We start from the raw sequence: 25947 nt of genomic DNA on the forward strand, positions 1-25947 counted from the left end.
GTGCCCCCACACACAGACTCAGTCAGACACCCATGAAATAAATAGCAATAGAAAACACCAACGTGTAATAAGAAAAGTAGAACCAAGCTCTTCAGAAAAATCCAAATATGATTGGTATATGCAAGTACAGAGAAATGGCTGGCGCCTTCCTATGAAGATAAATAAAACTGTCTTGTCCAATCAAATCTCTTTCTTACATAGTCACATGATCTTTGCAAATTCCGATGTCATTACACCTAACGGCGTCATCGCAAAAACATCAAAAATAATTTACAAGTGTCTTTCTTTGAAAATGATTACAGATAGAGAAGTTTAAACAGTTATTTGTAAAATACCTACTGTCAAACATTGTTTAAAATATGTGTATATATGTGGTTTACATTTTTTGAAAAACAAGCGTTCTTCACTAATTTTCAGCAAAAACAGAACATATGCATTGTAATAAAGCACAACACAGACACAGAGAAATACAAAAAGGTATGGTCTATTATGTGTAGTATATAATATGCAGTAGACCTGTGCACAATGACAGAATAGTAAGTTAACAGTACAAAAGAACATAGATGACTATACATACTCCACAAAACTGTAGACTGTTTTAAAAAAAACTGGTCTTTCAAACAGAATGTCATGCTCATTTTAGAAAAAATAAACCGCAACTAGAAACATTTAGAGGGATGCTATACTCATATAATAACATTACAAAACCTGTTCAAAATAAAGTTTACAGGGATATTACAGTTAAGAAAAAAAAATGCAAAAACCTTCGAAATTCACTGAAAAAAAACCAAAGGTTTTAGGGATGTTATAGTTAGGAAATAGAATTTAAAAAACTTAGAAATTCACTGAAAAAATACCCACTCACAGACACATTCATGCGCTCACTCACAGACCCACTCAATGACTCTTGCAAGCTCTCACAGACCCACTCATACACTTATCCACCCACTCACAGACCCAATCAGACACTCATGCACTCATTCACTGACCGACTCACACACCCATCTATCTATCTATACAGCAAGTCACACTCCCCCTCTCAAAGGTTACAGGTTACAGTTAGGATATAAAATAAAAACATTGTTGAAATCCCCTGAAAAAAACAAAGGTTATGGGTATGTTATAGCTAGGTATTGAACATTTTAAATATTTAGATATTCACTGAAAAAACAAGCTTTACAGCGAAAATATAGTTCGGAAATAAAAATTAAAAAACATAGAAATTTACTGGAAAAACAAAGGTTACATGTACTTTATAGTTAGGCTCAGATCCCCTGACACACCCACGAATCCACTGACACACCCACTCACAGACCAATACAGCCACTCACACACCCATTCAACCACTCACATACCCATTCATACATCCACACAGCTACTGATACAACCACTCACTCACCTATACAGCTAGTAACTGAGTTACTCACTCACCCATACAGCCACTCACACAGCAATTCACTCTTCCACAAAACCACTTACATACCCATTCACACATCAGTACAATCGCTTACATGACCACTCACTCATCTGTACAGTCACTGACATAAATCTCTTACTGTGCAAAACAGCCAATCGCACACCCAATCACTTACCCATACATCCATTTAAACAGCCACTCTCCTAACCATACAAGCACTTATATACCCAGTCACCCACCCATTGAACCATTCACACAGCCACTCAGTCACCTATACAGCCACCCATAACGCCACTCATCCACCAGTAGAACCACTTGCACAGCCACCACAGTTACTGATACAGCCACTCACACATGCACTCACCCACCTATGCAGCCACTCATAGTCACTCACTTATCCACACAGCTAGTCACACACACACACTCATCTACCAATACAGCCCCATACACCCACACTCACACACACAAATAGCCCCTCAGACACACACTCCCACACTGATACAGTCACAGTGCCACTCAGATGACATATATTAGAAACAGTAATACTCATTAGTAGAATAGAAAGAATAGTAACTTAACTTATGAAGACGCATAGTATATATATCTTTAAATCTGAGAAACGTTTACAAAACACATTCACTGGTGATGTCATCAGTGATTTAATTTGAGCTGTCATCAATTATGTCCTGAGTGATGTCACTGACCATGTCATGATAGATGTAATATATGAAGTCATAAGCAGTGCATTGCTGGGTTGTGAGTTATAGTTAAGGGTGAGCAGAGCTTGCAGAATTGCACTACACAGAATGCCACAGAGCTGCATAAAAACTGTGGAATTTAACAGAGTTCTGCAAGCGGGTGGAGTTGCTGCACTTGCACACCATAGCAAAAAAAGGCAAAACCATTGCGGCATGATGTGCATTGGAAACGCTTTGGCCAGCAAAGTTTGGGGCCCCAGGTAAGGCATGCCTGTCCTCCAAGAGTCCAGACTGCTCCCCGGACCCCCAACTGCCATTTATTCAAAGGGTCCAGCAGGTTCAACGCCCAGAGTGACCTGCCACAGAGCAGACCGAGTGGATAAACATCCCCATTGTGGCCCCTGCCGGCCATTACTGTCCTTGAACATGCCAGGCCAAGTGAGGCTTCTCCTCAGGGCTAGCTTCCCTTACTGTCCAGTGCCTGTGCCTATAGGCTGGGGCAGATAAAAAACAGCATATCCCTTAGCTGGTACCCATTGTGTGTTTCAAGCCTCATTTTCAGTCTGTTTCCCTTGCAAACTGAGAACGGGGTTTGAACCTCACAATGCATTCCAGCTATGAAAGCTACTGGCCCGAGTCGTCATGTCACTCGTGACACGCTGAAGGCTCCTGCAGATGGGGAAAACTCACACTTAGTTATGGTTAGCTCAGGTAATTAAACTGCTGAATTTCAATGGTTTTGTATGATTGAAATCTGAGCCTAACTATTATGTTACCTGTTTCTTCAGTGAATGTCTAAGCTTTTTTAAATTCTACTTCATAACTATAGCGTCAATGTAACCTTTAGTTTTTTCAGTGAATATATTTAGGTTTGCTTTTCCATAGAATTTTTTGATTTGCCATTGGCCCCATTTTTTGAATCTTAATGAAACAATGCAAAAACACTATTCATCCACCTCAGTTCCTTCCTGGAACGTTTTGGGTTGATACGTCGAGCAAGGGCTGAGACAAAATGGGGGTCCCAAATATAAATCCCTACACATTTTCCATGAACTTCTCTAGAAAGGGGTATAGAAAAAACTCCTGAACAAAATTACACCACATTCAGCAGAAAGCTTAATCTTGGTCCACAGATTGTTGAGATTTGGTGTAAATCAATTTTGAGATAATAATGGTGAAATATAATTGCATATTTTGGCAGTTGGGCTTGCAAGAGTCCCACAGACATCCCACGAGAGCGCAAAATAAAAAATGGACCTCTGTGATTGGTCAAGAAGATATTTTTTGTAGTGAGCCTTCATGATCTTGCGAATCCCACAAGCACTCTGATTGGCTGGCTGTTGGAATGTTAGAAATTAATGGCCGCCATTACTGTTTACTCTGGAAAATTGGAGATGCTATGAAAATAAAATAGAAAAATTATATAAGAGAGAAGCAGAAAGGTTTGCTGTCCCCCTATGTTTAGAGAAGAGGTTTCTGAGGGATAACTACTGAGATGAAGATAATTTTTATTTTTAATACATTTTCATGATCTTTCAGGATTCTTATGGTATCCCAAATAGTAAAAAGAAGTAGATGAGTTCTCAATACACTTGATTAGTCATAATGCATATTGTAGTACTTGTTTTTGAGCGAAAGTGTGTAGAGAGATACGTGCTGTGATGAGTAGATGGTATCCTGTACCTGTCTCAATATATCCTCCAATCTCAGACTCATCCCAAACATCATTCTCCTACTATGATCTCTGTAAGATCCTTTCTTGACTCTTCCCTCCTCTATCCCTGATTGGCTCACCCCAAACCTCGTTCTACAACTACCATGATCCCCATACCCCTTTCTAGACTCTTCACTCCTCTATCTCGCCTTGACTCATCCCAAACCTCATTTTACCACTATGATCTCTAAATTAACACTTTCTAGACACTTTCCTCCTCTATCCCTCCTTTGAATCATCTCAAATCTCATATAACTAATATGATCTCCCAAATTACACTAACTAGTCTCTGCCTTCCTTTATCCCTCTTTTATCCTATTCAATCAAACTAACAGTATCACATGTCCCTCACTCAAATTAACAACTTATTTTCCCCTCTACTAATCCTTTCGGTTCCGGAGTAGAGTGGTAAATGCCAAAAAGTGTTCCTACTCCTTATCATGTGTAATAAGTGCTATATGAATATAAATACAGTTACAATTAAAACTTTCAATGTCTCTTCTTGGGATTTATTCTATAGTCCCCGGGAAACATAGGATTGTTTTTGAGTGTTTGTGGGGACTGCTGCACTTCTTGCAGCCCCATAACACTTAAATACATACTGGTGGAGTCAGAGAGCAGATTGAGGCACCACCATGCTGCCAAATGCATGTAAATTAGCCCATGCAGTGCATTATGGGGCAATTCTTGCCAGGAACAGTGAATAATAAACAAGCAGCTCTGGTGGCTCATTTTTTATGCTTCTCATTTATTTATTTATTGTGGGTGTTCTGGTCACAGTGTCCATTTTTGTTCTGGGCTGTGTGGGGTGCCCCAGGGTCCCCATGGCCCCCAGCTCTCTGCAAGTGACCACATTTTGTGGGGCTGCACAGAGGCTGGGAATACTTTATTCCTTTTTTCATCCCTGGGGTGCCCTAGTGCCCACCTGAACCACCCCACGGCATTGTTAATATTGAGAGCTGTGAGCTTAACCCAGGGCCCTCCTAGCCCCGCTGGTTCCTTAAATGTGGCTCCAATTCGTGGGCCATGGAGGAGCTAGTCACTTTTGTTAAAATTTTCTTTTATCTCTGGGGTGGCGTGGTGCCCACCCTGGACAATCATCAACATTATTTTGTCCCGGTTACAGAGTGAACCAACTTTGCTACAACCAGAAGGGAGCAGATTTTTTTAACACTTCCTGCTGGGGGGGAGGGCAATTCTGTTTCCCTACCTACCAGAGAATGAGCAGGGTAAAATAGTTGTGCTCCCACCCTGAGGGAGCCTTTCTGCTTTGACAGGATGGGAGCTCAGAACTCTTCCCTGCCTGCACCCTAACAAAAACAATGATGTCCTGGGGATTGGACTCTCTGTGGGACAGGGATGGGGCGCTGCCCCTGGCACTGGACCCAGTAGGGGACCCCCTATCTATGGGGTCCTCGCTATCTACTGCCGTCCCTGTCCTGTCATTTTTTCCCTCCTCCTCAGACCCACCACCCTCTTGGCGTGCAGCAGGGCCCTCTTCTCCTCATCGCGCTCACGTTCCCATTCATCCTTTTGTCATTGGATCAGGTTTTCCCAAAGTTTTGACTGGGTGTCTAACCCACTCACTGCTGTCTCTCTCTTCACAGAACTCCACCAACTACAGTACAGTACAGTATCTAAACAGACCATAAAAATTAAAAGCAGACTCCATTTTGGCAGGACGCTCAGAGACAGGTGCAACACAGGAGACCTAGGTGCAAGAGCTGCAACAGGGGTACACAATTCAGAAATAACAAAATAGAACTCAGAAAAAATAATCCCCAAACACGTGATTATCTAAATGCAGAGTTTATAGTGCAACCAGTTGTCACTGTGGTACTGCGCAAATGCAAGTCCTATCCTCACCGCTGACAACCAATGTTAGAAATGGGATCTCTAGTTGGCTAGGGCATGTGCCCAAGCCAAGCAGAGACTACTACTCTAGTCAGGGCAAGGGAGTTACACGCCAAAGATAATTCCTGCTAACCCCCTTGGTAGCTTGGCACAAGCAGTCAGGCGTATCCGGGTGGCAATGTGTAAAGCGTTTGCGCAACACCCACGCAGCAGCAAAACACTAGGCGTACCACAAAAGCAACTCCACACAAGGTTATATCATAAATAGCCTTTGTATTGTCAAAAACACATTGAGATCATAATCACACAATGCACACTGTGCCAACTTGGCAGTATTTACAGGGGACTATTTACATACGACAGGGCCAATGGGGCCACTGTCAAAACCATCACAAATCACCAATTGTAAAATTAGCACGAATAGAAAATGTAGAGCACAACCAGTAACTACTGTCGAAATACTGAACTGAGAACTAGCTCCTTTAACATAAAATATAGGATGCCTAAATCATGTCAGGCATGAATCACATTAGCATAGACCACATGAATCACCCTAGGCAATAATTAGCATGAACACAATGTGCCCCAATCGGGGGCTCAATACACTGAAGCTGGCCCTAGGCAACTTTGCTCCCACAGGGGCTCAAATGCCCTATGTCTTGCAGAGTCAGTGCTGGCTGCACATGCAGCGAAGTAAACGTGTGCAATGAACTTGCTTAAACATAGCAGCTGGCCACTAATTGCCGAGCCCATCTCTGGGACTCTGAATCAAACTGCCCCCATGGTTGCAGCTGCCTGTGCTCTCACAGGGCAGCTGGAAAAACCACCAAACAAGCACTGGCACTACACGTGCTGAAAGAGCCCCATGGGGACTCCTATAACACTGGTGCAAAACATTGCAGCTGCCCACTGGTGACGGGGCTGTTGAGAGAGAAGCCAGCACCAACAAGGTGCACATTGGAGTCCCGCTCTGGGACTCAGAAATGAACCCAAAACTGCCAAAGAAGTTGCTGCTCTCTGCCTCGGCGGTATAGCTCGAGAAATAAACAGGTACTGGCACTACTGTGCCTTCTTAGCTCCCTTCGCCAGAGCACCAATGTGGGGCTTAGATTCAGCCCCCGAAAGAAATAAGCGCGGGCACCACTGTGCCTGGGGGAGACCCACTCGGTGGACTCTTAGAAACAAATACCCCCAAAGTTGGAGCCGCCCGCTCTCCTGTGGGGCTGCTCGGTCAATGGGCACTCTCAGGCTGGAACCCGGTGCTCTCCTCGGGCCACGGGAGCCCTGGCCACGTTGCGACTGCAGGGGGGAAGGCACCGGCAAGGTGCCTTCACACACCACCCTTCACCGGACTCCCAACTGTGCCCCACTCACCGGGCTAGTCTGCGGAGGCTCTCCAGACTTCACTCGGACCCCTTCCTGGGACCGAGGACTTCACTATCAGGCTCGCAAGCAGGATCATGAAGGCGGAGTGGGCTCTGGCTGGACCCACTCTCTCCTGCTGGAGGTCACACATAGGGCTCTCCTCATTCATCCGGGAACCCCGCTGACAACAGCCGCACCTCTCTGCTTCCTGCCGCTGGTCGGCCCGCCCACAATCCGGCCTTCAGAATGCCTGTCTTCCGGTTTCGCCGCCGCTCAAGCCAGCTGGCGTAGATTGTCTTCTTGGGGAAAATTCGGTGTAGGCTCCCGCAACGTAGAACAGCAAGAAGGAGGGGTGGGCTCCCGCCTAAGAAAAGGTACAACTGTGGGGTGGGCACCCGCTGGTTAAAAACGAGCACCAGATGCGTCAAAAACGTGGGGTGTGCTCCTGAAAAATAAAGGGAAGTGTGGGGGGATCCCACACGATGCAGCTTCATCCTTGCTAGCCACCAGCGCTCATTTAAATAAAAGTCAACAGCACTCAGAAATACAAAATATATAGTGCTGTCCAGACGCCTTGACACCTTCGGGTTTTAGTCTGCGCTATACAAGTTGCTAAATAAATAAATAGTCCAAGGTCCAGGGGGTCAAAAGCTGGGCCCAGGCAGTCCAGCACACAGGGCCCTCCAGCAGGGAGGCAGTCCCCAGTGGCGGTTCCTCCTGGGGCCCAGCACCAGCAGCAGTCCCCCCTCAAGTCAAGAACAGCACAACATCATGGGGTCACAGCCTCTATATTTATACACCCTTTTCTTTTGTGTCACAACACAGGGCTTGGGGACACCAGTCAGAACTGGTTTGGGGGGGATTTGGAGCACTTTGTTTTGCCCAGCTCCTCTCTCCTATGTCAGATGGGGTCTCAGTGATCAGAAAAACCACAGGGGGTAGAGCCAGCATTGTAGAGGGAAGGCACAGCCCTATTCCGGTCCCAAGTGCAACTTCTCCCTCCCATCTACATGCAGATCTCTCTAGTCATCACTGGGCTGACTCACCCTGTCTCTGGAGTCACCCACACTATCCATCCCCTGTTACTCACAAGCCAGACATGCAATTCACAAAAGGCAGACACATAACATACAGAAATGCCAACTTCTAAAAGTGGCATTTCTCCACCAGTCAACATAAATCTGCGTACACCATTGCGCAGCATTTCTTCTCACAAGTTCATACATACGAAACTCGCCCCTGCACTCCTTAAATACCAGGAATTACCATGGACACACATATCCCCCATGCATTCCTATAGGAGGGCAAGCCACTCACCACACGCACTCAGAGCGTGCACACACTTTACACTGGGCCACAGTGCTAAAGTGAGCAGAGGCCAAAAACTAACAATATCAGGTCACAGAAAAGGCAAAAAGTTTAAGGGTGAACCTGCCAAAAGGGCCAAGTCCAACAGTGCCGGAGATAAGGGATAGGATCCCTGGAGCCATTCCATGGCTTGCGGGAGGGAGTCACATGCCCCCTTCTCTTATGAGTCCTCAGAAAAGTATAAACGGCAACAAGATATACATAGCTATATTTTTATATAAATAATTGCAGATCATGTGAAGTCTTTAAGAGGGTTATCCCATTAAAGTGAATGAAAATGTATCCACAGGGTAAGTGTGTTAAATCAATTCAAGTCCACAAACCCTATAAGATAATTTCACAGTGTTACAATGATTGTATGATGTCATCAATTATGTCATCAATGATGTTATCATTAATGTCATTTAAAATGTTATCACTGATGTAATGTGTGAGGTCATAAGTAGTTTAGAAATGGAATGAAAGTTATACTAAACTTTTGTTTTGAATTTCTAAGTTTTATTTTTTAAAACAAATTCACCTTACTTCTACACTATCTATATCCATCCTGATGCTGTGTGCAACCTCTGTGGGTGACAAACCGCTCAAAGGAGTCCCATTTCTCCTGCTGTGCACAGCCTTCAGTGATGCGCAGTGGTGGGTTGCCTCTGTGCCCAACCTACTGCCAGCAGCCATCCTTCACAACTCATAGTCTATGGCCTGCATAACTGTGGTTAGGCTTTTCTAATTTCTGAAACTTTTGTGGGACTCTCACAGGACCCTAGGGGGAGGAGGGGGCGGGGTCATGGTGTGCCCACCTTACCTACTGTGTTGCTCTTGATATTTTTTTAATTTTGGGGGCTCAGGTTCCTCAGTCCTCTAATGACTGCCACAGGATATTCTCCTTTGCGCCTTTGTATCATGGTACAATTTGCTCTCCCCTTAGTGTTGACTGTAGTGTTGACACCGCAGTCAACTCTGAGAGGAGCGCAAATTGTGCACTGCATGTACCATGAAGCAAAGTAGCAAAGTTTTCTGGGTTATGATGTAGTGTCTGGCCATACCCTTTTCCCTGCACACAATATGTTTATGACCTAATCTACCATTTATCACACAATCCTAATGCTCCTTTTTGTAAAAATTGCATTCCAGCCCATTGATTACACTTTATCCGGCCCGAGCCGGAGGTTACTGCTCAAGCCAGAGAGTACAGCCCTAGCCGGAGAGTGCGGTCTGGGTGCATAGAGTACGGTCCAGGTGCGGAGATTCCAGCCTGACTGCGGACGTAAAGTTAGAAGTCATAAGTGATTTTTGTGAATACCAAAAATCGTAATTGCCTTCTGTGAATACCAGAAGTAGTATGTTTAGGATTTTGTCTCAGATTAGTTCTTTGAATCAGCTCCAAGGTCCCCGGTCATGAGTAAAAACATGTTTGTAAATAAAGGGGAAGGATAGGATACCCTGCCCCACTGAGGCGTGTGTGGAGAGGTCTCAGATGGACCACCCTGGCAAAAATAAAAAAATAAAAAATCAGAAATCTCATGGGTGTCTTGTGGGACTGTCCCAGGACTGTAACTTTAAAAAAAAATGAAACAGCGGACTAGGGGTGCTGTCAGAAACAAATGGGAGGAAGGCATGCAGACCATCAAGGCCCAACGGACCCCAATTCCCTTGGGCTGAAATTTAAAAATAAGGAAAGGGGGAATCCAGCCCCACCTCCCTGTTCTTGTATAGGCCTCAGGGACACCACCCACTGGTACTGAATACATTTGTATTGGAAAGGGGGCATGCATTCCTCACTCCTCACTCCCAAACCTTTAAAAGGCCCTGCAGACCTCATGCCCTGGGGCTCCCTCACATACTGTGCCTCAGAGAGTCCACCACCAAGATACAGAAGATTCCCTGCTCGCTTCATTGAAGGTAATGTGTGTCATCGGGCCAGAATCCCACAATTTGGCCAAGGGGAAATGTAATAGTTATGTACATCTTCATATAAGCACACATGTAACTACTAGGCCCCTTGAAGGCCCATCATCCAGAAACCCCCCCCCCACAATATTTCAAGAGTTACCCCGTCCACCTTATATATTAGCCTTTTAAAAACAGCAATCAATATAACCTATTTGTTCATTATTATGTGGGCATAGATTAGGGTCCTGGTCACATGGTAATTTGAGACCAAAAGTCTAAATTTAGACCTGAAGTCTACATTTAGACTTAAAGTCTGACTTTACTCATAGTAAAGTTAGACTTTTGGTCTAAACTTGGACCAAAAGTCTAAGTTTACTACTAATAAAGATAGACTTTTGGTCTAAGTTCAGACCAAAGTCTAACTTTACTACTAGTAAAGTTAGACTTATGGTCGAAGTTAGACTTTTGTTCTAAACTTAGACCAAAAGACTAACTTTACTAATAGCAAAGTCAGACTTCAGGTCTAACCTTAGACTTTTGGTCTAAGTTTACCTCTGTGAATTGGGCCAATAAACGTTCGAGCAGAAAATGATGTTGGGCTAAAGCTTTGGGTGTAAATATTATGGATTGTTTGGGCACACATGCCTCTGTGTTTACAGCCTCATTTAGATTTCCAGTCCAGATGCTCATTCTACAAGTTGTACAAATTGCTGTAGTTTTGTGCTAATTCTTTACAGCTCCAGATGGCTCTTCAATTCTGTGACCGGAAGGTGTGCCCATCAGTCTGCCAAAAGTGCATACTTTGGGAGCCCAATGAGGTGCAAAGGCTGATTTTCTCCTACTTGGAAAAAAAGGTACGCAGGAAGCTTAGACCATCCGATGATGAGCACGGGTGAGAACATTAATTCACCAAAATGCCAGGGCTGGCTGAAGGGACATCACACACCCTTTGATTTTTAATTTTACTCACAGGCATGTTTACACATACACAATTCACTCCTAGAGACACTTTCACATAAACACACACTCACAACGAAGCAAGCACACAACATAAAAAGCATTTTTTTACTTACCTCAACTGAGAGGAAAGGTCATAATCAAGGTAATTCTACTCCATTCTTTTATTACACAAATAGTGAATAATACTGGATATCAAATAGAGCCAATTGGCATTTATTATGAAATGTGAAGGTTCTTTTTTAAATGTTTACATGAACCACGTAATCCAACAGCTTGTGTGCCACCATATTGCCGAAGACGAGTTACAAAGAGGGTGTCTCTGGTGGCGGGGGGGCGGGGAGGGAGGTAACAGTGCTGCAACAGCTTGTGTTTTGTTCTACGTGCACATTATGTTTGAGAGGGTGGAATTTTTGTATTTACTGGAGGTGTTTATCTGGAGTGCATTAGAACTAAAATGTACATTCTACGTGAAATGAACCCATCTGCATTAGCTGAGGTGCAATGGAACTGTAACATACACATTCTGCATGAAATGAGTCCATCTATCTCACCCAGGCTCTTCGTTTGTTTAGAAGGGGAAGCCCTTTGGGCTGGCAGTCGACGTCGGCTGCAGCACTGGAGTAAGCACACTTGCCTTGGCCGCACATTTCCAGAATGTTGTTGGCATCGATATCAATGAGGCTCAAATCCATAAGGCCAAGAGTGCATGCTTTTTACCCAACGTGTCCTACCGGTAAGTTATCATCATGCTTATGAACAGGTTGCATGGAATGTTCAGAGTGCCTTTCACCCTGGCTGCCGCTCTGCACGTCAGATAACCCTCCAACACACAAGAGCCACATCACTGGCTGGTAGTAGTAGGTACCCGGTGCAACTATTTCGGACAGTGCCAAAACCGAACAGAACTGCACAGAGACCATTTCCATGTAGCCTATCATTCAACATAGAATGGTTTTTCAAAATCTAAGTTGCTTGAAAAATATGTTTGAAATAAAAAATACGGACATCGAAATCCTTCCTTTAAAGGATAGGTATTATTTAAGACTTTGCAGTCAGGGAGACAGCAAGGGTGTGAGCTTGTTTACCTAAGAATGGGTTATTTAGGAATATCTGGAAATCCCACTCTCTGGGTAGGAAGTAGTGTTTTTTTAATTTCGCATACCTATGTAGTGAGCAGATAAAACCACTGAGGCTTCCCCTGCGGCATCTACCATTATTTCATTTGTGGCCCTGTGTTCATATGCCACAGTTGCCCTTCCTCATGATAAGCATTATCTCCAATATGCTAGTACCACTATGTTGTCATGGGTGCTTCTCATGTTTAGAATTTCCTCAGGTATGTTAGCATTTTTCCACTTGTGCAATATATGACAAGAATTACCAGTAGTATGCCAGTTCCAGTATTTACCATGGATGCATGTTATACCAATAATTGCTTCCAGTGTGTCGGCATCATTATTTTGCCATGGGCAACATTATAAGCCAAGAATTGCCTTAGATATGCTGGGACCACTATCAGACTCACAAGCATAACAACACATCCTCACTCTCTCTCACTTATATTCACTCACCCATACTCCTTTTTACTCACACATTCACTTAATCATTTTCACTCACGTTCATTCATTGTCATACACTCTTACCCACTTACACTGATGCACACATATTGTTACTATGACTCAATCATTCTCTTTCTTACTGACATTTACTCTTATTCTCACTCAGTCACTCACACTTCTCACTGTAAGAAAAATGGCATTAGTTATTTTGCCTCACAAGAAATGGGTCTACATTTGTCCTCCATTGGGAACCAAACACCCCATTGTAGTGCTTGACTCTCTCAGGGTAGCAAAGTAGAGCATTCCCAGGCTTAAATAAGGGAGGTGGTGTGGGATGTAATCACCATTCATGGGCACACAGTAAAAACACTCAATAAATGATTGTCTAATCTGTGCTTTTTATTTTGAAAAAGGATAACTTCATTTATTGCATACACACTACACAATACTATGCGGGAATTTACAAATCTACATAGACTAATGGAAATACCTTTAGATGATAATGCGTAATCATGAATAAGAGCACTTAATACTGGCAATAAAGCTTGTATACTTTGGTCATTAGTGGCTGTCAATCTCATTATTCAAATAAAACATTTATAGGAAAACTATATATGCATGTCTTTATGGTTTGTATTCTCTTGATAAGCTTGCAACATGGAAAATGCAATTGTAAACATTAGCCCCTAGAGGTGATCGCATTATGATCACAAACTCCTTTAACCATACATGTCACCCCTAGAGAGTGTTGCACCACATGTACATTGCTTTTAACCATCTCCAGGCCATAATAATTAGTCATAGACTGAGCCCTTTGAGGGTGAAATACTCCCAGTTGTATAGCACATGGTCAACCCTAGGCAGTGCTTACAACTGCTCAAGCCTGGGATATTCACCTTTTTGGAGTCCCATCCAAATTAGGGTGAGTACATGGTTACACTCCTCTTTGAGCTTCCTCTGGTAAGGTGTTGCCCAACTGTAGCTTCCTGGAGATGTTTTTAACATCATTGGGGGGACCCTGCTGTCCTGGGGCAGCCACAAAGGGGAAAACATACTGATTGAGAACACTCCACAGGACATTTTGGGGCGCTTCTCCCAAACTTTGTGAATATTTAATTAGCGACTCTCCCACTGTGTGGGGGTGACCAGATTCCTTTAATATGTGTTCCATGGCATCTTGCTGCACTGCTTCACTCCAGGGGTGCCCAGTCCCACCCTGGCACCCGCACTATGTGGCTGTTGTGGGACAGTCCAGGGATTCCACCCCTGGCTGCCCCAGCCAGCTCCTGCATGGGTAGCACTCCTCTGTGATGCTGCAGGAGTCTGCAGGTCTCTTCTGCCTCGTCCACTCCTGCAGGTGGGGCACGGCATTAATGGCAGCTTCCCACTATCTCCTGTCATGGGCAAGCCACATCAGAGTGAGAGGCACAGCGGCACTCCCCCAGCATCCTCCTCAGTCAGGCCCAGGGATGGGGTCCTTGGCTTCTTCTGGCAATTTTAAAGTGCAGGGAAAGTGCAACAGCACTTCCCCATGTTGCCGGCCATCAGGGACCCAGTGATGGGGGCTCCAAGTATATAACCGGCCTTTGCATTGGAAACCCTCTGGAGCATCACAGGGGGGGACACATGCATGCCCTCTCTTGGCTCTATTTCATCACAGGATTCTTCCTTGCACCGATTTCTGTGCCCTGGCCCAGCTCACGAGATGAAAGCATCCAGCAGTGGATCTCCACACAGTCAAGTATCGCACTTGGGGACGAAGGTCGCCCAAACTTGAAAATGCCATAGCTCAGTCCGATTGGGCAGATTTTTGAGGATCTTGCTCTTGTTTTGCTCCTGGTTGCGAGCCAGAGCCACCTGGAGCACTTTAGGGCCTCCTGGCCTCAAAGGTGACAAACATTGCAGGGATGAGGCCTTTCTCCTAATTTTTCCTCTGGGCTTTTCTCCTGCTTGTTCAGAAGCCCAGTCTTTCCCCCAACTAGTTCCCAGAGATGTAAGGGGACCAGCTTCCCTGGGTCTGGGAAGAATCCCACTGCTTTTGCTGCTTTGGGGTCCATTAAAACAGAATCCTTAGTCCAGAGGGCCATCAGGGTGATCTTCCTTCCAATTGTACATGGTGTCTACCTCTAGCTCAAGTGTACAGTCAGAAAAGCATAACCAAGACAGAGTACTCCCCTGCTGCACCAGACCTTTTAAGTGGGGGTACTGGGTTCCAGCAGAGATGCACCACTGGCCTAGCCTGGGGTGCTACATCACTTCTCTGCCCCTGTCCCCACATTCCTGCACAGCCTGCTGGGACATTTAAACATGGCTTCACCCAAGAGCTTCTTGCCACATCAGCTCGGTGGGCCTCTGCTCCACCCCTCATGGACACCACTGCCATGGCCTTCCCGGAAAATCTTCAAAGGCAGCCCCTATTAGGTTGGCTCCAGAGGTTTAGGCTCCCTTCTTTGTTTAGTAGACCTGGACAAGCCCATCCCTGGCACAGTATGAGAGTGATTGATGCAGCTACTGCTTGGTTACTATGCAGCATATTCTTCTTGAGTATAGTGGATCTTCACATCCTGGTAATGTAACCTCCAGGCGTTTTCTTTTTCTTGCTTTCACCAATAGCAGAATTTCTTCCGTTAACTTTCTGACGGACACCCTGATGAAAACTATTTCCGATGTTCCTCCATGTTGGAGAATCAGAAATAGTTTACGTTAACATTGATAAGACGAAGGGACACGAGACACGAAGCACATGTACCACAGAGAGTCCAATAGAATCACTATCTTCAGATAGACCGCAATACAACTACAATGAGTCATGTGACCCGACAGAAGATATAGAACATTCATAGGACCCACTTGTGCTCGTATTACTACATTTGGAGTATTTTTTAAGAATCTCAGAGATTCCCCAAAATTAAAAATAAATGTAAAACAAAAGGTCCTGATTAATATGGAGACCATTGATATTGTTCACTGAAACGTCCGTCGACCAGAGAGAGTGACACCCCAGACATTAGCTCAGTAATTGAGGGTGGATGTTGTCACCCCGTTTTATAACCATCTGTGCATGCAATGTTGGTCTGGGGCGTGGTATGGTAGTGTATAGTATGCTAGTGATATTGTTGTGGGTCATATGAATGAGATGTGAGTGTAGGGGACTGTTTCTTTTTTCTACTCTAATTTAGTTTCTATATACTGAACACAGGTGCAAAACTGAATCATGATTGTTGAAAGAAATGAAATGTTGTTAATGTCAATTTTCAAATTTTGATAAATATATAAGAAAAATATAATGAAATATGAAATAATAGTAACTTAAGTTGTTGTGTGGAGAGTAGTATCTCTGTAGGCCCCAGTTTTGAGCTTTAGAAAGCCACCATTAAAGAAATATAAAGCGTGTGGGAGCTTGCTTTTGCAAATATCATTCTTTTCTTCAACATTCTCCCAGAACTATCAAGTATGGGGGTGTCTTCTTATATCCCTCTGGTGTCTGTAGGTCAAGGGGAAGCAAAACTTCACTCTAAGGCAGCCCTTCCCACATTTGTACAATGAAGTGTCATTGCAGATAAAACAGTAAACCACACTGACTTTCCCTTTAAGTGTAAACTAGCATTATGAGTCCTAGCCCAGGCCAACACCAAATCCTGCAGAATCCCATTTGCGCCCACTCACTTGTTTGCAGTTGGACTGCGCACAACAGGAATCATACATGTGATGGCCTCACACATGTTCACATGTAACCAGCTAAGTGCCCCTTATCTTGTTGCGGCACAGCACCCTTATCTTAATATGTGTGCTGGCAGTAAACACGTGTTGTCCATTTACCAAGGGTGATTCACAGGATATGAGAGTCCCCCTCAGTAAAGGTTAAAAACCAAGTGATCAAAAAGCATAAAATCCGGGCCCCGGTCCTGGCGGGAGAAAAAACACCTACACTCCTCTTTGCAGATGACACGCTTTTGCTGTCCAAAACGCCCACCGGTCTCCAGAAACTGCTGAATAGTTTCACCTTATTCTGTCATAACCGTGGTCTTACCATCAATACATCTAAAACTAAACTCATGGTCCTGCCACCCCCAAAAAAGCCAAAGAAAATTTGTATCACCCTTGATGGAACACCCCTGGAAGTGGTGGAGAATTTTGATTATTTGGGAATTAGACTTAAAAGTAAAATGAAATGGGATTCCCATATTGCTAAGATGCTGATAAATTTAAACAGAGTGTCTGGTGCTATTTTGAGGAGTCAGCGCATGTCTGCTAGTAGGCCAATAGCTCCAGCGCTAGCAGTATACGAAGGGAAGGCGCTGGCTTCCGCAGTTTACGTATCTGAATTATGGGGTCGCGAAAATGTGTCAGATCTGGTAAGAGCTGAGAACAAGTTTGTAAGGGACCTAGTTACCCTCCCTGTCTCAACCCCATTGAAGCCTCTCTTCCACGATATGGGCAAGCGCTCGATATCAGATATAGTGCGTCTCCGCCCCTTGCTGTTCTGAGTGCGCCTGAGGAGGACCCCAGAACTGACAAATTCTGCATTGGTGCTGGACGAACTTATCACATTAAATGGTGCAAATAAGATCCAGTGGTTAACCAAATTGAGCCAGATGGTCACAAAGCTGGGACTGGCCGAATCCTGGACCACCCAGTCCCCTCCGCCAAAGCAAATTATCAAGAAAATTTATTGTGGGTGGGTCCAGGCTGAGGAACTTAGGAGCACAACATGGGGTGCCTTAACCGCTCAATTTTTAGAACATAAGCCATTAGGGAGGTTTGAACCTCTTTTAGACTTCATCCAAAAAACAACAGATAGAACTCTTTTTCTAAAAATGAGGTATGGGATACTTCCACTGAACAAATTTGTGGAGGGATGGAAAGGAAGGCGGGCTCAAAATGGTACCTGCCCAAGCTGTCCATGTATGACTGAATCCCTATCGCATTTTTTGTTTGGATGTAAGGCTTACAAGAAGGCGAGAGCAAGATGGTTGAAACCAGTATGCAAGGTTTTAGGAGTTAGAGATTTCAGGGTCGCGCTGCGCATTCTTTCAACTGACACAACATCTCTGGTTGTTGTATGCGGAGTCGCTAAATATTTATCAAGCGCCTGGCTTACCAGCTCCAAGTTGTTAAATAGTAACAAGGTTTAGAGCCTGTGGGAGCAGAATCGCTGTTTTTTATATTGCTGCTATTGAATGAGGGGATGTCAAAACATCTGTTTTAACCTGAACATATATATCCTTTTATTGTTTTTAATCTCATTTTATTAAGAACTGGTTATTAATTGCCCTTCTAAACTTTCTACTTGTTATTAAAATGTATGTATGTTACTTTATGATATTTATATCGAATAAAGTATTACCAAATAAAATCCGGGCACATTAAATGGTCAGAACCACCTTCTCACATTCACTCACTCACTTACACTGTATTGCACTCTCTCTTACTCTCACTCTCTTCTTTGTCATTCACTCCAACCTACTTTTCCCCACTCTTTGTTACTATTACTCATTCTCACTCACCTTGATTGTCACTCACACTCTCTAATACTCTCTCACACTCAGTAATTTCCACTCCTTATCTTGTAGTCACTGTTACTCTTATTCAGCCTCACTCATATTCACTTACTGACAAATACTCACTTACTACCAGTCACAGACTCTCACTAACATTAAATCATATACACATATTTACGCACACAAGAAACACTCACTCAGACATGCACACACTTTCTCACATAAACATACTCTCACCCAAAAGCACACACAGAACTCATTAAAAAAATTATTTTTTACTTACAGACCTCAGCTGGCAGTCAATGTCTCATTCTAGTTAATTGTTTTCCATTTTTTATCACAGTAATACTGAATAGTAATTATTCACTATTAGTACGATAAATAAATGGCAGAAAATGGGAAATTGTGTGAGAACAAACAAGACACTGATGGGAGTACTTGTCAAGCAGTGTAGTCCCCGTTTCCCTGAGAAGCACCTCATTTACATTTTTTATGGATACCTGCAATTTGTTACGGACTAAGGCCTAATATTTCTAGAGTAAATCTTATGAAAATAGAATTGGTGGTAAAATGATGGCCACTAATGTTGACAAAAGCCAATTAATATGCCATTTATGTAGTGACAAGGTCTGTACGTGCATTACTATCCACAGATAAAAGTTTGGATATATCCAGCATAAGGGCAAGTCTACAAATTCACACAGAACATTTACAGTATGGTCAGCAACAGTGCATGTTCCACTAACACACAAGGCATTTAAAGAGCAGATATCACTGATGTCTACATCATCAGGCAAAACAGGTACAGCGCAGAAGCAACTGCGGTTTATTTTCTTAGAAGAGATTAAGGGGAGGCAGATCGGAGGAGTATATATGTGAAATGGGTGCACACAGGAGGAGGGACATGGAGAACCCATTGCAGGCAGGATATGCATACAGTGGATGCAGTGCAAACTAAGAAACATAATTAATTTTATATATGTATTTGTCAATGATAAAACATTCATCATTTATTGGAAACGTTTTGAATCAAGAGGCTGGGAACTAGGCTGTGGCTGTGGCCATCCCCTACTCTCATGTCATTATAACAGCAGTATTGCAGTAAACCAGCAAGATTTTGAAGCATCCAAGTGCAGTTTCTTAAAGGATCGCACTTCAGAAAGTTTAGAAATCCAAGAGAAGGCCAGTTATTCCATGTAGCTTGAAAGTTGATCTCTAATCAATGAAACAAGTCTGCAACATTTTGTAAAATTTTGCACTAAGAGAGGGAGGGGGTGGGGCCTCATCAACATAATTATTCATGTCTAACTTGAAAGGATATATTTTACAAACACAAAAGGATAATCAGAGGAAGGCTGACAAAAACCAGGGTAATGTGCCTAGAGGTACCAGGTCTAAAGGTGCTCCAAGTTCCAAAGTCCAATAGGTTCTTACTGCCTCAGAGACAGACATTCTTTGTATGTCCTCTCTAAGAAATATGTGCAAAGGGTTCCAGGCCAGACAGAGATTATTGTTTCCTAATTAAGATGTCAATAGTGATATCATCCTTGATGTCATTAAACATGCAAAGAGCGATGTGATTTGTTAAGCCTTAAGCAGTGCGTTAAAGGGGACATTTTATAGTTAGTTCGCTAAGCTATAACTGGTGAATTTCAGTGATTTTCCAGTTTTTAAAAATTAGTTCTTATCTCATTTCAACACCTAATAACAACGTCACTTTTTGGAGCTTCTTAATCATATTAAAATGTTAGCATATGCCCACCTACCTTGGGCAGCCTGCGGCAATTCTCCTGCTGTGCATAGCCTACAGCTTTGTGCATCAGGGGGTGGTGGCCTCTGGCCATTCCCGTACTCAACCTTTTGCATCCGTCATGCCAAGTTCACTGCAGGGGCCAAAAAAAAGGGGATGGGGCTCAAAATTGTGATTTCCGATTATAATTTCCAAATGGGTCTCTGTTCTTTAACAAGAAAAAAAACAGATGAACAGAATTACACTAAACTTGCTACACAGTTAGAACTAAGCTCAAGGGCTATATTTTTGTGCTATTGGTACAAATGCATACAACAGTTTTCAAGAAATATGCATTTTAAGAGGTACTTGTATTGATCATAACTTTTAGGTATATCTGCACTGTAATTTGTGGATATCCATGGTTCCTGATCTGCGGATATACACAAATCCAAAAGTATAACAAAAAACCTTATTGAACAAGGGAGTTTTTTCTCCCATTTGCAATTTGCATCAACAGATCTGAATGGCAGTCCCCAGCACTGATAGAAAGTGTTGCACCCATCAGTACAGGAGTCACTGACTGGGTCCCGGAGTCCTGAAAAAAGTTAGGAAGGGCATATAAGGAGGCTGGGTGAGGACATCATGGCCCCCAAGACTAAGTGAGGGGCCTCTAAAGGGCCCACATTTTGATGCAAATAAAAAATAATAATCTTAATTTAGTTGTAGGATCTATGGATCCAAAATGAATCCCAAAAACCACTGAAATACACCAGTTATTTTTTTTGACTAACTATAACTGGTGTATTTCAGAGTTTTCTTGTTTAACATTAGTTCATGTTTCATTCCAACACCTACCTATAACGTCACTTTAACCTTTGGGTTTGTCAGTGAATTTATTTTTTTGTTTATCATATTCTAATTTGGACTAGCAGCCATGTTTGCATGTAGCATACCATTGATGCCCCCTTCCATTAGTTGTGCGTTGTGGTGGATAGCCACGGGGCCTGACCATTTGAAAGGCCCTGTGTAAAACCCACTGTGTGTGCCCTCTCCAGCATGTGTCCACAGCCTCTGGCCATGCACAGTGGTGGTTTGCCATGAAGCCTGGCCTATAGTTAGCACAAAATGTTCCATGAAGGTTCGAAGTGCCTGAGCATTTTTTGGAACGTTTCATGCAGATTCGTTGAACGGTGCCAGAGTTATTAAAGAACCAAGAATTTTCTTGCCTATGGAAGTCAGACCTCACTATACACAGGTGCTAGTCCACCAGTGTAACATATATACACTTTTGTGAATGAACGAAAAACATAAAAACATAACCAGCTCATCTTTCCATGATTCCATAAGATGTGTTTTTACTAATGTATCACAGACTGGGTTATTTTCTCTAGATCAGCAATGGTTTATTTAAGTAATCCTAATAGATGGTATTTTAGCAATGTACTAAGATTACTATCGCAGACAGTGGCACTTCACTATTCTCTGCTGACCATTATCGAGAATGTGTAGTTTTGGGAAGACATAGTTTCGAGGTCAACTCAAAGGTTAGTTCCTGTTTGTGTACTGAAATAGATTGTCTACATTTTGATATATATGTTTTTTTCATTATTTTTTTTAAAGCACGCCACAATAAATGAGTCTTTGCACCAACTTTAGACAATCGTGGAGTGTTTATGTTAAGGATTTGCATAAGCCTGGCATTTGAAAAGCTTTAACAGACTAATAACCCGTGTCCACAGGTCATAGTATATAAGAAAGCAGAGACGGAAATGTTAAGTTTGTTGGAAATTAAAGAGTCAGGTTTCTGCAAGATGAAGCATCCTACAAATGTTCATTCGTTCGTTCAATAGCTAAACCAATGTCTTGGCTACTTTTTAGGGTTGCACTCGCAGAGAAGATGCCATTTGAAGATGGCTCAGTGGACTTGATCACTGCTTCAGTCGCTGCTCATTGGTTTAACATAGAAGACTTCCTACAGGAAGCGGATCGTGTCCTGAAAACTAATGGCTGCGTGGCATTGTACTGCCTACACCCGCGCTTTGACCTGCACTATAAAGATTGTTCTCAAAGCATAACTGATGTCTTCATGGAGGTGAGTTCTATTCGCTTAGTACCTAACTAATGTTCATGTCTCCACCAGACACAACAAGCACCCTAGAGGGAGAAGCCAAAGCATCCTTGATAGTGAGACTCAAAACCTAGACCCATCCATTTACAGCCAATCATGAGACTAAAAGTGGTTTGCGGGCCTGAAATTGTATAAAGTGTGCATTTCTGTAAGCTATAGTTTTCCAGATTTTGAAGTGACAACAGTGGGTTGTGTTTTCACCCATGTGTGCATGATCCCCACCAGTATTTTTTCTGCTCGGTCCCCATTAGTATGTTGGAGTATCTTTGATATATTCGTCTCTACCTATATTACATAGATGCTTACAGGGCCAGACAAAGTTTTAATATCAGGATATTTATGACATGATCGTATTCACGTAGATGGTACTTAGAGTTTCTCACAATGAATGCCACCATGCTCATACTAAGACATGGGTACTTGCAAACATTTCCCGGGGGGGCGCAAAGCACTGTCTGTGGCATGCTTGAGGGCCTTACCGATGTCATCAATACGAGGGTCGGGATGATGAAAGGTGAGCATAGGGGACACGAAGCAGATGCATGGTATGGACAATAAACTTAGCCTTCATGTGACTTTCGTCTGCCACCAACGCTCTATTCTCATGCACCAAGAATTAAAGTCAAAGCATTAACTTTTAATGTAGAACGTGAGAGGGAAAGAGATACTCATCTGGTTGCTGAATTGCAAAATGTAAAGAAAAAAAAAACTGTTATCTGCCCTGTCTTCCCCACTTGACGAAATTGTGTGATCCTAGACAATTGTTTTTTTAAACTTGCCTCCTATTTCATTATTATCACATATGAGAGACCCTTAAAACTATGAGTACAGCATGCATGCTGTACAAATCATTTCCTTGTGTTTTATTTAATAAACTATAATGTTCTTTTAAGTATATAACAACCAAGGCAACACACAAGGTGCTCCTTAAAAATGGCTTGCCTCTTAGTCCACTAATGGCATTGTTTTCAGAAAGGGGGCAGATGAATGTTGCTAATCACTGCTAACAAATGCCTCTCAATTCAGTGATATAATCTTATCTACTAAAGTAAAACGCTCATTCATGTTAACAAATACACTTTTTTTGAAGCTTGGAGAAAATGTATCATATTTTTACATGTTTAGTGCAAGAGGTCTTTAAAATTAAAGGTGTGCCTAAAGATAAGTCGCATCGGACACCTTCTTTTCTTCTTTACCAGTACTTCAGTTGAGGTGTAAATAAAGTATGCACAACTTTCTGAATGTTACTGTTCCATCAAGTGAACAGCAGCCCAGTGGCATCCCATGGCCCTACTTTGAGTATCCTTGTACTAAGACAATAACAGAATCAACGCCAGCCAACACATGACTGATGGACACAATTAAATGACTTCCTAACTATACTAATTTAGTCCTTTGATCTTGTTTAAAAAAACACACATTTTACAAATAGAATCTTACAATTTTAAAATCCAGGTAGTAATTGCTAATTATATTAATAAGAATGCAAACAATATAGCATTCATAAATTATTAGGCTGTTGAACTTAAGTGCAATGTACATAAGGCAGCTACTTTGGGACCAGAGCGTGTCACATTTTCTTGGGCCTGCTCTTTCCTCAGTAGGCTCCCAGCATCCTACTCTAGTTTTACCCATTTTTCTCTCTCAACAGTATATTTAGGTCTCCCTACCGGTAACTTTAAGTGCCTAGCAAGACCTCGTGTTGACACACACACGCAGCATATGCAGCAGGGACAAGAGTATAAGCTTTGGTTAACCGCACTGGCCATGACCACGGAAATGTGAATTGGTACTCGGGATGCCACTTAAGTTAAAATGTAATTCCCTTGTTGCCGGAATGTATCTCACAAAACTACAATGGATGACTTTAAATGCAGCTGTAGCTGCTCACAGCAGTGAACAGAGCGCTATTTATACTAGAAAATAATTCATGGGTGCCTCCGACAGCAAAACCTAGCAAGAACTGTAAGATATTCATAGAGGATATATGTCAGAACAATTTAGATTCGCTAAATGTCAAAGGCGATTATTTAGCCACGGCAGGGTCACAACTAGGATGTTCAAGGATCCTTGCATCCAAATAAATATAAGAACATTTCGATAAAGAAACTTATATATATCACTTCAAATGAAAAACGGCTTCCGGATGCTCGACTGTGTTAAATTTATTGCATTTTCAGAAATGCAGCCCACCCATATTCCTTAAATCAGCTACGCAAAAGAAAAGCTCTCCAGTTTGTTTGACTTTACCGTGTTAAACATGTTAGCACAGCCACCATTCCCTCACTATAAACACGCATTTGCAATGCAATAGGTCTCGCATTTGCGAGAGTTTGAGCTATTGGCATTGTAAATGACATCGCCTTTTATTTATGTGTTTAGAAAAGCTGCAAGTAGGGCATGAACACAATTTTTTTTACTTATAGTCCTTTCTTTCAAGAAGCAAGGCTGGCAGTAAAAGAGGTGCAGTTACTGCCAGCGGTGCTTCACGTAAGCAACGACTGTAAGTACAAAGTGTGTCTTATTGCACTGCTTGCAGGTTTTTAAAATACATACATAAAAGGCATTGGTATTTACAATGCCAATTGTTCAAACGCTCGCCAATGCAAGACTTGTTGCATTGTAAATGGTTGTTTTCATGTTGCACAACAGCGCGAATGTTTCAATAGTCTTTAAAGGAAAACAATTGCTATGACACAGTCAAGACTGGCTGCTTCATAGCCCTTTTTTCAAAAAACCTTTAAGCCATGTTGCACCACAGCCTGCACTGCTCTGCGAAATGTAAAAAAGAATGACAACGCCAATAGATTTTGCATATGCGACACCTATTGGTTTTGCCATTGCTTGTTTTCTTGTGTGACAGAAGCTTGAACTGCAGCTGCTACTGAGTGTATTTGTTCTGTGATTATCACTGAATGTTGGAAAAGCAAATCGTCACTATCCAAAAGTCAACACTGTTGCCTTTAGAATAGACAGTCATTTAGTATTCTATTTCCTGTATGACAGACCTTCCTCTCCCTTTATGATTCTCAGCCCTCAGAACTCCTTACATCTGCACCTTGCACTGCAGTTCAGACAGTTAATTAAACACGTAATGTCTCCAACTATTGGCATGGGAAATATACATGAAAAAGTCGAAGCAGAAAGTAGTGGATGAATAGTAAATGTCTTGCAAAAGCCAAACCATTCTTCTCCCCAGAAGTAAGGTTTCATGGTGTAATAATTGGCAGCACTCAGGAGTTTGATCCGAGTTCAGATATCAGTGGGACCAGATGCTTTTACCCTAAAGAAAAACACATCTCTTTATGTACAAGTTTGAAACCTGAAAAAGTGTTGTACCTAATAAACAACATTTTTAACTGAGTTTTTAATGGTTTCGGTTCTATATATGTGTTTATTAACTGAAACCTAATACTTCCTGAGGTACATTAAATAGAATTATATGTGTACTCTGTTTTTTGGTATTTTGTCTTTTTATCCGCGAATTATTGCCATATTCTTTCTCATTTCGAAATCTCAGTCTTATGTCACATTTTTTCAAAATTCTTGTTCACTCTTCGTGAAAAAGTGCACCTACCAAGGATAACGGGGCTACTGCATTTATGTTTATTCTGACCACATTTTACTTTAAAAACGTGTTTCCAGAACCTGATATTTGTTACCTATTATTACTTTTATCACCATCACTTTTGTACAAACAGTACATATTCTAACCCATCTTTGTTAGCACACAGAGTGCAAAAAAGTACTGCCTTGACGTC

The 25947-nt window shown here is 42.5% G+C and overlaps 1 protein-coding gene across 2 annotated transcripts in view; it reads left to right on the forward strand.

Moving 5' to 3' along the window:
• The window catches only part of LOC144767608 (uncharacterized), a 104731-nt gene that overhangs the window by 47714 nt on the left and 31070 nt on the right, over positions 1–25947 (forward strand). For both annotated transcript variants that reach the window (XM_078651011.1, XM_078651012.1), the window contains exons 2-4: positions 11044–11160; positions 11839–11999; positions 21937–22150. In XM_078651011.1, coding sequence (XP_078507137.1) covers positions 11050–11160; positions 11839–11999; positions 21937–22150 — 486 coding nt within the window. In that variant the 5' untranslated portion in view covers positions 11044–11049. The remainder of the gene's footprint in view (positions 1–11043; positions 11161–11838; positions 12000–21936; positions 22151–25947) is intronic.

The sequence above is a fragment of the Lissotriton helveticus genome, chromosome 7, assembly GCF_964261635.1.
Source record: "Lissotriton helveticus chromosome 7, aLisHel1.1, whole genome shotgun sequence".
Classification (NCBI taxonomy): Eukaryota; Metazoa; Chordata; class Amphibia; order Caudata; family Salamandridae; genus Lissotriton; species Lissotriton helveticus.